Below are 14,004 nucleotides of genomic sequence, written 5' to 3'. Positions count from 1 at the left end.
GGGACTTTATTCATAACTGGTTCCTTCTCTAATATTAACGAGCATCACTTTTGTCTCCCTTGCATGTGGTGGGAGCTGGGGGATGCTACTTTATTCCTCTTTTTTTTGGGGGGTGTGGGGGCGTGGAGGCGCATTAAGTGTGAGAAAAGCAAAAAAGACAATTTCAAATAACAAACATGAACTGTCCAGCGCCCAAATGTAACCATTAAAAACACCATTCAAACCCCTGCATGGGTCTGGTGTGTTGGAGGAAACCATGGCTCAGTAATTAACAATTGCACAAAACCAAAAGATAAAAATAAAATCCATGGTTGGGTAATTAGGCAATGCCACTGCAAGATCAGCTACGATGATTAAGTAGGGCTACAACTTGACAACAAGGCCAATAGGGCAATGATCACTGCCAGCTACATCGGGGAGAATGTAGGAGTCGTGAACCTTGTCAGCTATGGATTCCGAAACAAGGAAATAATCCAATCGCCACCTGTTTTAAATTTACAGAGCAAAGAGACAGCAGAGGAGTGAGCTTTTCTAAAAGGCCTTCAAGATGATATTGTTTATTTTTCATGGGTGTCAACTCATTAATGAACTTGCAACCAAGAATTTAACGCATAAATCTACATCTTGGCAAGAAAATTGCTAAATGAAATGTTTTCCTCCCGGAGGAAGAAAATCCAAATAATAGCAATTTTCTAAGCAACCTTGAGATTAGGGCAAGGTTCGCCCATCTAGAGGCACCTCAAAGAACAACTAGTCCATGACCTCGGACTCAATCAGATGAGCGCAATTAAGTAAAAGTAGCTAGAATAAGTAAAACAATTATATTGGAATTACATTTCAACAACTGAATTACTACTTTTCAATTGCAACATCCTATACAACTTTCAAATTATGCATATAATAATAGTTCTAAGAGTGAATGCCATTATTACCTTTGTTAGCCTTGCGCCCACCATGTCGATAACCCCAGTAAGTATATCCAACTACCCCAGGGTGCTGCCTTCTGAAGGTATCCACAAATCCCTTTGATAAGAAGTTTTCTGTGAAAAGTTCCTTTCTTCATCCGTAAAACCAGCACTTCTTCTATTTCCCTGTAGAACATATGTTCGCAATCAGAACCAATATTATAAAAACTAGACCAGTCATTGAACCAATCAAGACAATCTTCACAGTTTACTAGTTGAACTGTGGTTAAAATGGTGCCAATTAAATTAATTAATAAAATATAAATAAATGGTTCGAAGAATATAGATCAGAAAGAAGTCCAAGTATACAGAAGTGGTTCAAGAAATCAATTGAAAAATGTGGCAACGATACAGCTGAAAAAAAAAAAAAAAAGGAAGCATGCATGTTGAACATGGTTGGTCACAAAGCACTTTTGAAAGGAAACATTACAACCAAATTAAAAGATAATGTTCGAAAAAAGTCCAAGTATAAAGAAGTTTTCTTCTTAACTGAGAATATTTTTACCAGGAGCCCATCCTTGACACTCTTACTCCTTTCTTTTTTATTTTCCTTTCAAATCCAGTAACTCAGACAGAAACAACAGCTGGTGGGTTTATACTAAGACTTGCATATCAGCCACAGCACGGCAGTCATTTTTTTTCTGGAGAAAATTAGGTCTGGATCACTTACAGCAGGGTTATATATGTCTATCTCTTCATGAGCACAATTTAGATCACCAGTTAAAATTACTGGTTTTGACTTTTCCAGCTCCTGAATCCAACACATCAAAACCATGAGCCGTTACAGATACAATACACAACTACAAGGTTTAATCAAGATTTATTTCACATAAAGGACATTTACCCACAAAGAATAGGTTAAGAAAGAAAGAGACTCCGACATAGAAAATCATCCTGCTTCTAAAATTTACTGCTCCAATAATAAATCATAATTTTAACATGTTGGGCTATGGTACAAGGTTACTTGGTTTTTTAAATCTACAATTATCAAGTACAGCTATGAGATTGATGAATTACAACATATTGCTAGAAAATATAAATAGGAATAAGTATGTCTATCCTCCAGCTGGGTATACCATTAACCAAATTTACAAAAATAACCAAAGCAATAGAAACATTGAGAAAGAAAAGAAAAGAAAACAGGATGATACATACTTTCATATAATTACTGAGAGATGGATCCCACTGAGTAGTCCTGTAAGACTAGGATCAAAAGCAGAATTAACTGGGCAGGGAAACTCATCTTGTATTAAAAGGAAGAAAAAAAATATAGAGATCTAGAAACAAAAAGGAAAATGCCATCCAATCTTTTTAAGGTCATGTACCAGTCTTTTTAAGCCATCTCCAGAATTAGGGACGTATCCAGAAATTAAATAAAATGACTCAAACTCCGCAGTTATGATTCTCCCTTCACTATCATGATCTGGTATGCCTAAGCCATATCTGACCGAAAGTGGCTTTACCTGTCATTCCATGTTTCAATTAAAAATTAACAATGAGAAGAAGCATTACTAATGTAAACACCATAGTTGAAATACATGAAATAAGGTGAAATTAGTTAGCCCATCTTATAGAATGAAAATACCTAAGGCTTTAACCATCTTAGCAGAAGTTATGATTAAGCAACAGTGCCAGACTACAATTTTGGTTTATGAAGGCATCTACTTTAGTTCTGACAAAAAAAAAAATTATTAAATATCACACAGCACTAAGTTCTGCAATTCACTATTGAATATAGATACATTTTTCCCATCTCCATAAATCTCAAAGTCATAGAAGAAGTTTACCTAAAGCTTTACCGGGAGATAAATGTAAATGCATTATCATTTAAGATCACACCACATAATTTTCAATTTTAAAAAAAAAATTTAGCTTGCATAAATTATACAATTATGGGTTATTACTTTAAAATAGCCGTCTTCTAAATAAAACCATGAATTTAGCATTACGCAGGTAAATTTTCAATAAGCATGGAGATAGAGTTAACATACCCTTGAGATTATTGCTGTTCCAGAGTAACCAAGTTTAGACACACTACATGTCCAGAAACTGTTCTCATAGCCATCTATTAAGGAGGATTTGATCATGTCAATATCCTTCTCCTGTTAGAAGTAAAGCACCCATATAGAGAAGAACGTGAGCATCTTAAATTTTCCAATTTATTTTCTGATTTTATCATGGTCAGTAGAACTTAAAGGAGAGCAAATAATAAAATATAACTCAGGACCAACTTATCATGATTCACATTGTTATATAATCATAATATTGAAATATTAGTTGCTGTTATTGTTAGCTGGTTAGTTATAAGGGACATAGCCGTTAGTAGGTAGACTGTTAATAGCCATTGGGGGGTACTCTTATTTCCATAAATACCCTAAAATTCAATTGTAATCAATAAAACTTTGTATACTATCAATTGTAATCAATAAACTTTGTGTGCCATTCAGTTTAACCCTCTCTCTTGTCCCTCTGTTTCTCTTTCTCTCTAATTCCTCTCTATCTCTTCTACCTTCTCTGTTCTTCTCTCTATTTCTCCCTATTTCTCTCAATTTCTCTCTATATCAGAATTATGCTGATATGAATACAACACAAATCTTTTGCAATTCGCAACAAAGACCATCTTTGCTGCTATCATATGGAAACTTGTTTGTTTGTGAGTTTGTGTTATAGCACTAGGACCAGCGTATCTAAAATTGGATGATGGCAGAAATAATTATATCTCTACCAAAATATAGATTGAGCAGAATATACCCCACCTGCATTTTAGTCTCTTGCAAGCACAACACGTCAAAATCTTCCCTTTGGGCAAGTTGAAGGGCTGAAAATCCATCTAGTTTCAATAAAGCTCTCAATCCATTGACATTCCAAGACAAAAACTTGATAAATTTTGTATCCCGAGTAAGATGTGGAGGTCTCATAGTACTAGGATTATACGCAATCCATCCTTTCTGTGGCTTCTTGTGTGCCAGAACAGTCCATGGTTCAGTTAAAACAATGGGTGCATTGACTTGTTCTGACTGTGCAACATCACCCACAATGTCTGCAGATGCTTTTCTCTTTTGCCGGGAAGGTTTCAAACCTGGCTACAAAATCCAATAGAATATTAAGCCTCCGTTGATCAATTTCAAACCAAAAGTTACCAGTCAGAAGAAAGTAGTCAAGGATGATAGTATTGAAATCAAATAATGGAAGCGTGCTCAAATTCAATATGAAGACACAACTTTATATATTATAGAGCACCTGACACCTCTTCATATTTCACTGCCATCTTCTTCTTGGTCGCCACTTTGACATTTTTGCCGTCAGATCCCAGCTGTATATCATCAACTGTGCCTTTATCTGATAGCTTTTTAGCTTTCAAACTTATTGAAGTGCTATCAGCAGAAATTAATAGCCCTTGTTCTTCTGTTAGTTGAGAACCTTGTCCTGCACATGCAGAGACCTTCTAACCAAAGGAATAATACAGCCAGCTTTTAAACAGAAATGCTAAAAGTAATGAGTAAGAAAAGAGTCTGATTCAAGCTTTGAAGTTCATAATGTTTGGTAAACCATCCTCATTCGCTCCATTTCCCCAGCAACAATAAGTTGTCAGACCAAGAGGTTCATGTCACGACAGTTTAAATTAACAGCAATGTTGTATACCCCACATCTTATTGTCCATGAAAGACTTCAAGGCAGACACAAGATCATCTTTACGACCTTTGGCAGGGACCTTAACAATCCTGAGAATTCAAAACCTTTTCTAAGTCAAAGGAACTTTCTTCTTATATTTCAAAAAAGAATTGAAACAGCCGGTGCCTGGTACTGCGTATGAAAGGCCCAAAATTTTTTACCTTAATGTATTCCGTAGTTCCTGAACCGTCATTTTTTCTATCTTGGCCGGGTCACTTTTTAATCTCTCAATCTCAATGGAGTAGCTATCGAATTCGTTTTCCTACGTTATCAGCTTATAATAAATAGCCGACAAAATAAAAAAGGATTTCGAAGCATATATTAGAAAAACAAGTTATATGCACCTCTACAATAGGCTTCTTAGAACTTGAGCTCGTTCGCAATACTTCAAGCTTCTTATTTTTTTTGCTTTCAACAATTGGTGGCACAGGTTCTGGTGAATTTGAGAAGGATCTTTTAGACCTCATTGCTTCCACTCTTGGACAAACCAGTATCTTACTATTCAGCTTCTGGACCCCTGCAAAGCTACGGTTTTTACAGTCGGTTCAGCTATTCCAACAAACTCGATAACTCCCATTAACCCTACTATTTAATTAGGGGAACATAAAATATAAAATTCTAGTAATGCGAAGGCGATTCTAAGAAAATGAAATCTGGAGTTGAAGTAATCAGTAACGCTAGGGTATTTTGGAACTATTATTGCAGTTTCAGGTCAACCATTTAGTAAAGAAAAAGCATAAGATTATTCTGATTCAATTTGCCCACAAAAAACTACGGCAACAACGAACACTTCGAATATGGAAACTGAAGATAAACCAAAGGAGAACCTGGTGAGATATGAACAATTTCTAGACACCAGTTGTTTCATCCGTCAAATAGAGTAGATGGGCACGCCAAACGTTGGGAGGGACATGCGCAGATGAGCACCGACCTGAACTGAGAAACAAGAAACCGCCAGAAATGGCACAAAGCAACGCGGGATATTATGGAAAGCTCTTAACCTAAAATAAACATTCGCGCTGGGTGTCAAGTGCAACTAATTACTCGCTCGCAAGTTTTTTTCCCCCCATTTATCCCTGTTTTAATTTTAATTCTTTAATTTTTATAATTTCAAAAAGAGTAAATGACCTTTATTTTCAATCTTTAAAGTAAAAGACTTGAAAAGCTTCAAACTAACATGTCATGGAATCATTATTTTTTAAAAAAAAAAAAATAGCTCTAAAGCGTGCATCAAACCCATTTATATAATCAAGCCCTCCTCAAGTTTTTCCAATATAGGATGTACAGTTTTCCTTGATCAATTTGTTACACCCCCATCCCCATGGGGGACCCACTAAAAGGCCCACCAAACTGGGCAAACCTGATCCAACTCTGATATTATTTTATCATGAAATTACCATTGTTTTATAAAAAAACTAGTTCAATAAGACGTACAGTACACCTACTAATATGCTTAAAACCCTCCCTAAGTCCCTCTAATGTAAGAGGTAAGAAGCCGCAGCAAAAGAAAGATGACACTCCTCTAGAAGTTAAGAACTAAAGATGTTGGCAGGCCTTTCAATGTTTTACATCTATTCAGAAACTCAATTTAAAAGCACAGAAATGTCAAAAGGCGAAAAAATAGCTATACACTATATTTATTGTATAATCATCTCCACATCCAACCAGGGCAGAATATCTTAAGCAGCTGTTCAACCTCGTCTCTCTCAATGTGTCATAAATCAACACTGTACGACAGTATTTACCAGTACAATCGCAAGATTAAGAGGACGAGAAATGACAAGGCGACCAATTGGAAGGATGAGAAATAAAGAATCATGTAGGGGCTGTAGAAAAATGAAAACTCTGCTCTGTATGCTTCCTCTACGATGACTATAATCTGAACCGCAAATTTACATTCGCGCTTGGATAATGATCGGGAAAACCCCCATTAATCCAGAGAACTGGAACGTCCATCAAACGGCCAGAAGAAATGATTCTATCATTTTCATATTCAATTTTTGCCATAATCCTAGTCTCTGACCCATCTTTACAATAAATTCTGGCGATGGCAAGGAGTCAAGAATGATAAAACTAATACGTAATGATGTCAAATTATCTCAGGGCCAGGTGGAGATAATGGTGGTATCGCAGAGGGGAGTGAATCATATATGAATTCCAAAACTCTTCTTGCAGTTGCTTGGGATTCGCCACCAGCACCAATTTTTCTCGAGGAAATCATTCCTGACGGGGTTGTCCTAGATGAATTACTACTCTCGACAGATTTTAAGAAATTGTCTTTTGTTATGGTTGCCTGAGAGGCTTTTGCAATTACAGAGCTAAAGACGCCAGATTCCCTCAGGCTTTGAATGATAACCTGCAAGCATAAATACCATTTTGGACATGCTTAGACATACTTCAAGGATAACTACGAGGAAAGCTTCAAGCAAGTGAACTTACCATGGGAGCATAAATACGAGTCAAGATGCCCTTCCTCAAAAGTTTCAAGTTAAGCGTCTTATCAGTCCACACAATACGTTCTCGATACCTAAATGAAATGGAATTAAGTCATAATTCAGGAAAATAAATTGGATTTAAAGCTAAATATAAACACACCCCATGAACATAATTTTAAGTTAGGAACTGCACAACTTTGAGGAGAGGGTATGCCAAAGAAATAGCACAGAAATAATGCACGTTATACGAACACCTCTTGTATCCTTTGAAGTTCCATTAAATTACAGTATATGATAATATTTTATGAACTATATTTATGCACCAGAGGCACGAAGTTCCAACATAATTCCTTGTGACTCCAAACCCAAATTCATAAATACATTTATCAAAGAATCAGAATTTAATACACCACATGTCATATATATAGTTGCCGGTTGCCAAATTATACGCTAAAAAAAGCTCAGTTCTCGGATAAAAAAAATTACATGAAATTTGAATCAGTGTCATTCCAGGAAAAAAAAAACAGAGAGAGAGAGAGAAATTGGTACTTGATAGAGCTGGTGATTCCCAAAAGATTTTCTATCATTTCCTAAGGCTTACAGTAGACAATCTAGACAGGGAGGTGATTTAGAGAAGACTAAGACCAGTGGTCAAGAGGTTTATTTGAATGTTTATAACTGTAAGATTCAAATGATAAAAGAAAAGTCAGGTTAGGTGTAGCCTAGGATATGGGTAGTGTCAGTAGGGGTAATGACTACTTTTTGACTTTTTAAATATGTACTTCCGTGATGAGGGATGGAGAGGACTGTTGGAGAATTGTGATCAAGTGAGGAGAGTTTTGGCCTCTCGACTGCCAGATTAAGGGTGGAGAAGATCATCTTTTTTTCATCATTTTATCTTTCTACTTCAGTTTGTATTTGTGAGAGACCAATGTTCGTGTTGCTGCTCAGAGGGTGTAGTTTATGTTGTTTCATGCTCTGTAATTGCCATCTGAGTGTAGTTTCAGTCTTTATTTTGATTGTAATCCCACTCTATTGTTCAGCAACAGTAATTGTTAGTTACATTTATAGTGTATTTTCTGGTTTTGCTTATTTTTAAGCTTAATAGAGTAGAGGGTTCCATCAGTACTCTACCAGAGATACTCACCACAGACGCATTTCTTCCTCAGTTGCAGTAGAAGCAATAATAAAAGCCTGCATTAGACATAGCATGACAGAGTTATTAGGCTAGACAGACAGATAGACTACGTGCAAAAACAATGTCCACTATTCTCTTCGTCCACCTACTAATTATTCCACAGCCAGCATGATAAATGGCAATAATAAACTCAAATATGATGTAAAAACATCACAGACACCTTTAGGTAAGTGTCCAGCCACCAAGGAAGTAAAAATTGGTGGAGGCTATTTGAGCATTGGCTAGGAAACGAGAACCATGAAGAAAATTCAAATGTATTACAAACATAAATTTCCTTCTAGTTATACCGGTACTGCAAATGTTTTCCTTTCATCTTTGTAACTACAACAAATTTATTAACTTGAGCATGTAACAACAGTTATTGGTAGGATATATGACCCGTTTTTCATAGGGGGATCAGCTGTGGGGAGAGTCTGAAAATTAAATATGCCCCATGAAAACTGAGTGCACCTAGAACAAATTTAAACGTTAACCTAGCAAAGAATTTTTTTATTGTAAAAAAAAAGAAAGAAAGAAAGGAAAAATCTCTCTCACGGTAAATGTTTAACAAAATATTTAGAATAGCTGAGTGCAACCACAAATAACAATTGACTCATCACAAACCCAAAAAATATCAGATGAAAGAGGTGGTACGTAGAAGTAGAAGCAAATAGAGCAAGTGAAAGATAATGATGACTCACGGCTCTGTCGAATTCCAACATAAAGCATCTTTTAACATCTTCTTTTGTAGGTTTGCAGCCACACCGATCACGCCTTGAAGTCAAATCAGTAAATTTGGGGTATGTGTAATGCAAAACAGCAGCTTCATCCAACTTGATCTCACTGTAAAAGAATTGGCATACACTAACGCATGAAATAAGGGAAGAAACAATATACCCTACCCGATTAACTATACAGCATTAAACACTTATTCCACAAACTATCAGCAGGACAATGAACAATAGAAACAAATTGGTATGGATATGACGATAACTATAACAATTAATTTGCTGGTAGGATGGCAAGACCAGTTAAAATCAGATCAACAGATCACATTGTGCTTGACAGTCAACAAAAACACCAACATATCACCTTGATGGTCAGCCTCCAGGTGGGTCAATGAATCATGTCATTATTCTCCAAAATTACAAACAATAACATCTCCCCTTTGACTATAATGAATTGTAAATTCACCCATGCACACGTGTTATCAGATGCATGCTCATCAAATTGATCAGTTGAAATGAAAAATATCTCCAACTAACAGTTATAAATGACATACAAAAATGCATACATTATGCACCTGTGCAGCCGTGCTCATGAAATTATAAAAGTATGAATGCAGAATTAGCATACTTTGGTGTCTTCATATAATTGTGCCATCTGTGTGCACCATTAGGACGGAGATGATCCTGAATCCTGGCAGCTGCCTTCCCATTTCCATAAGTGAGGAAATAGTTTGGATTACCACGGGTTGCTTCTTTGTAATTTCCAAAGTATACATCCTTCGGAAGATGATCATAGTTTTTCTTGAACATTGAGACCTATGGCAGTAGCAAGTTATATCAATTAATACAATACTTATTTTTAACCTGCCCTCACTAACAAAGACTGGTTCAAAAGGTTGTAAAACTACTGAAGACGGCCAACAAAAAGAAGACTGCAATCCTCAAGGGTGCAAGACGTGCTAAAAATCAGGATCTGCAGCAAGGGGATTCATCCACTAGAGATTCTTCTTCTTTTATTAAAAAACACCAAGAAACTGCTACAAACATATTTTTAAATCTGTGGAAAATAAAGTTCAAGGCATTCAAAACTAAATACTCCTTCTGTTTTTGTTCATAAGAGAAACTACCAATTTTAGCTTGTTTTTTTTTTTTTTATATAAGCAAAATCACATTTTTGAATAAGCATTTATTGCAAACTTCCTAAATTACACCTCATAATTTTATCATTCATAATCATAAGAAACAATTAATGAAGACTTGATTAACACAATTAATAAAAGGTATTATAGTCCAATTCTTTTACTTTCAGACACAATTAATATAGTTAACTGATTTTCTTAAACTATGTGATATAGTTTTTTTCTCCTACAAATAGAAACAGAGGGAGTACCAATTATGAAAGTAAAAAGTGTGTATCTTCTAGACAAATCACATCCAAATGAGTTAGCACTTAATTCTTTAAAAAACTATTCTTTTCTTAAAATTAAAAAAAAAATTAATAAAAGTTAACCAGAATTTAGGAGTACTATAAACCATGGCAGCACTTTAAATTCAAAGAATATGACTTACTAGAGGTTGTTTCAACTATTTACCCAGAAAGAAATTATATTCTTAATATCAAAGGAATTATGACTGCTCTTGACCATGCAGTGTGACCAAGGCCATGGGAGCCCATAGGCAAGTAAGACAATTGCCTAGGGCCTCCCAAAAAAGCCTTGAATACCCGTGGTATGTATAGATTAAATAGATGTATTTGTACCATTATGTAATAAATGCCAAATGAAAAAAGAAAAGTCCCAATTTTTTCCTGTTGAAAACCTTTTCACATACTCAAAATAATATTTAATTATTGGGTTGGACCCAGCCTGACCATTAATTATTATTTATTCTCTTTGTACAATTCCCATTCTAGCATTAACATCTCTAACTCTCACTTTTCGTCTCCACTCTTCCACTTTTCCGTCTTTTCTTGTTTTTATTCTAAAAAAAGAAAACATCAATCATCAAACACCTTTTTTTATATTTTTGGATCCAACCAAAGCATTGGGGCATACACCATTGAGTAGGGGCTTTGTGTTTTTGTCTCTGTACTACTCACCATTATGTATGTTTGTTCCTTTTCAATTCAAGCTTTATTTCTTTAAATACCAATTACTCAGTGTTTAATTAATTTTTTATTATTTCTAGTGGTAAAAAAATGTCAAATAGAAAGTATGAGGATCAATAAATTATTACATGTTAGGCCTCTTTACTCATGTCGTCCTAGGCCTCAAAATCCCTTAGCAAAACCCTGAGTGTGGCACAAAAGCTATGGAACTGCTGATAGCCCATACACGAATAATTTTAGGCTTAAAAAGTACATCATTTTTGCAATCTCTTCAACGATATCGGTTGAATCAGCTTATTGAAACAATTATTAAATAATAAATAAATAAGGAAATACCTCACTGAAAGGCTCCTTGATATCATCTCGTTCAACACTGCTCTCCTGAAACAATTACCCATTAAATGATATAAATGATTCATATCAACATTATTGGAGTAACTCCCAGATCTAGGTAAAATTCATCACTCACATAATTTGGAAAAATAACCATATCAACATTCCCAGGCACATCAGACAACAGCTGTCTTAGAGAATACTCTTGTGTTCCTGCTGGATGTAGCAGCTCATCAGTGTCAAGATGGATAATCCAGTCCATCCCAGAATCCTGAAAACGAAAGTATTGTCAAAGAAAACTGAGGGTGTCAATATGATTATCAATAAGTTAAAATAATGAAATTATGCTGACTGCATACTTTAATTATAGAAATCATAATCCTTACCCTTGCCATGACAATAGCCATTTCCATGTTTAAAGATTGCTTCACAAACAACTCATAATTACAAGGCTTGTAGAAGAAGCTTGCCAGCCAAGATTCATTCCATATCCGGCTGATTATAAAAGAATGTAAAATTGCAAACACGGTATTAGTCATGCTATCAATGCACTCGTTTTAGGAAATTACTTAGAAAAACTTAACCTAACAGCTTAAACTATTAAGAAAGAATCATTGATAGATTTATCACTTTTAGGAGCACAATGGGAGAACTGCCCTTTGAAAGTGGACAAAGTGCAAGCTTGGTGGAATCTCAAGCTCAAGAATAGTTTATACTGGGAAGTTTAATTACAAAAATGTCACAAGTGATAGATAAATATAAAACACTAGACAATAAATTAACCACACTTGCATACAATAACAAAGAACCAGTTCACCAATCAAGTTTAAGCTATAAAGCAAAGGCTCAAGAATGATTTTATAACTCAACCAAAAAATTGAAACAAGGATGAAAGTAGGCTACTGGCCACTGGGTAGAATTTTCAATCTCATCTTCTCCAAATAGTTAGTTACTAATGCGTTTAGGAAAAACCTGTTGAAATCATAACAATAAATAGCAAAGACTTTTTTGAACAGCTCACATCCAAGTCTTAGCCAGTGATATATATATATATATATATATATATGGTAATAAATTACACAAATAGAAAATTAAACCCAATGGATCAAATATGTGTTAAACTCAATATCCAAGAAGAAAGAAACAAAAAGAAAAAAAATTTAGCATTGCAGTCTACTTGAAAGAACAATGATAGAATAACAGCATAGCCCACAGTGTCTGAGTATCATAACACTATAACATGAAATTGCACTGACCTTTTAGCTTGTTGCTCCTCTAATTCTCTTGTTCTGTATATGACTTTCACACCCTGTGGTAAGGGATGCCTCACAATATTAGTTGAGTACAATAATTTGACAACCAATTCGAACGACAAGGTGAATGCCAAAACATCAAACACAAAATCACTTAGACTCACCGGAATGCTTTCTAAAACTCTAGACACATTTGGTGAGGCAGCTTTCCCCTCCACAAAAAGGAGAAAGTTTGAAACACCAATAACCTTGTGATAGAAGATCCATGGCAAAGTCTGCTCTAGACCAGCAGAAGTACTTGTCGTAATACATATCTGCGATACATGGAATTTTAGACAGAAATCATCACAATTCATTCACATGATTCATCAATCATATAACATAGACACCTAGAAAATGTAAAAAGCAATTCACAATATCACAAGTTGAGGATTCAATCTCCAATAGGTATAAATATCCAGAGTACTCTGCAACACATCACAAATTCAACGAGCAATCTCGAATACAGTGGCTTAGAAGTCAATTACTTTCTCGCAAAATTGTGCTCTAATAAGAAACCCAAATAAGCACAACCTGGCGGCAGATCCAATAACTCAAATACACCAGCCAATTTTGACCCCAATGATCATATGGAATACAGTTTCAATCAGAATTCTGGATCAACAAAGTCAACAAACATAGAGCGAAATAACGATTTCCACAAACAACGCAGCAAATTTGAAAGTGCCACGAGATCTATTAACCCCAATAAACGGACAGTAGATAATAATTAGAATCCCATCGACCAAAATGAGTCGAAATTCACAGATACGCCTACCTTTGGCCTCAGATCAGACCCATAATCAAATTTCCAGTCTCGGTAATAGGGGAAGGCAGGCGAATGGCTGAGACCGAGAACATTGACGCAATCAGAACTGGAAGAATGTGTCTGAAGAGAAGGAGCCGAAGTGCCCATGCCAGGGAACTCATGGTGGTCGGGTGACCAACGGGTGACTGGGTCATCAAGACCGCCCCTCCATTGCAGCACGAAAGCGAAGGAAGCAAGGATCAAGGGTAGGACGGTTAGGAGTAAGAGGAGACGTGATGTCGAGACCTGAGAGGAGGAAGAAGTGGTGGGCCTCGCTGAAGACTGCAGACCCGCCATGAGAAGTTACCGAAGGAGGAGGGGGAGTGCATGAATATACATCTGCGGGCGCGTTGGGAAAGGTGTAAAACCACTCGAAACTGAAAATATGTTGGACCTGAAGCAGAAGGACTGTGATGGCCGTTTTGTCGTTGATTTGCTTTATTGCTAAATTGATTAGATTATTTAAGATCTTTGTGCTTCAATCAGC

The 14,004-nt window shown here is 35.9% G+C and overlaps 2 protein-coding genes across 2 annotated transcripts; both read right to left on the bottom strand.

The window, feature by feature from the left end:
* Nucleotides 1–140: 140 nt before the first annotated feature.
* Nucleotides 141–6,028, bottom strand: LOC129306487 (DNA-(apurinic or apyrimidinic site) endonuclease, chloroplastic). Its single transcript, XM_054947109.1, is given in 13 exon segments — nt 141–485; nt 933–1,049; nt 1,052–1,091; nt 1,636–1,716; nt 2,121–2,168; nt 2,291–2,428; nt 2,957–3,067; nt 3,722–4,044; nt 4,206–4,391; nt 4,608–4,687; nt 4,799–4,899; nt 4,982–5,162; nt 5,465–6,028. Coding segments are annotated over 13 exon segments (1,569 nt in total). The 5' UTR covers nt 5,506–6,028; the 3' UTR covers nt 141–363.
* A 212-nt stretch (nt 6,029–6,240) lies between these two features.
* LOC129306488 (glycosyltransferase-like At2g41451) lies at nt 6,241–13,904 on the bottom strand. Its single transcript, XM_054947110.1, has 11 exons — nt 13,488–13,904; nt 12,835–12,984; nt 12,674–12,726; nt 11,804–11,912; nt 11,554–11,688; nt 11,421–11,465; nt 9,606–9,793; nt 8,951–9,092; nt 8,220–8,266; nt 7,077–7,164; nt 6,241–6,993 (listed from the first exon to the last, which is right to left on the bottom strand). Exons 1-11 carry the CDS (start codon nt 13,812–13,814, stop codon nt 6,727–6,729), a joined length of 1,551 nt encoding a protein of 516 aa, XP_054803085.1. The 5' UTR covers nt 13,815–13,904; the 3' UTR covers nt 6,241–6,726.
* Nucleotides 13,905–14,004: the final 100 nt, after the last annotated feature.

The sequence above is a fragment of the Prosopis cineraria genome, unplaced genomic scaffold (assembly GCF_029017545.1).
Source record: "Prosopis cineraria cultivar Desert tree isolate PC_DT_omini unplaced genomic scaffold, ASM2901754v1 PC3, whole genome shotgun sequence".
In the NCBI taxonomy this organism is placed as follows: domain Eukaryota; kingdom Viridiplantae; phylum Streptophyta; class Magnoliopsida; order Fabales; family Fabaceae; genus Prosopis; species Prosopis cineraria.
Note: the sequence above shows the minus strand (reverse complement) of the source record. Positions and strands in the feature narration are given on the sequence as shown.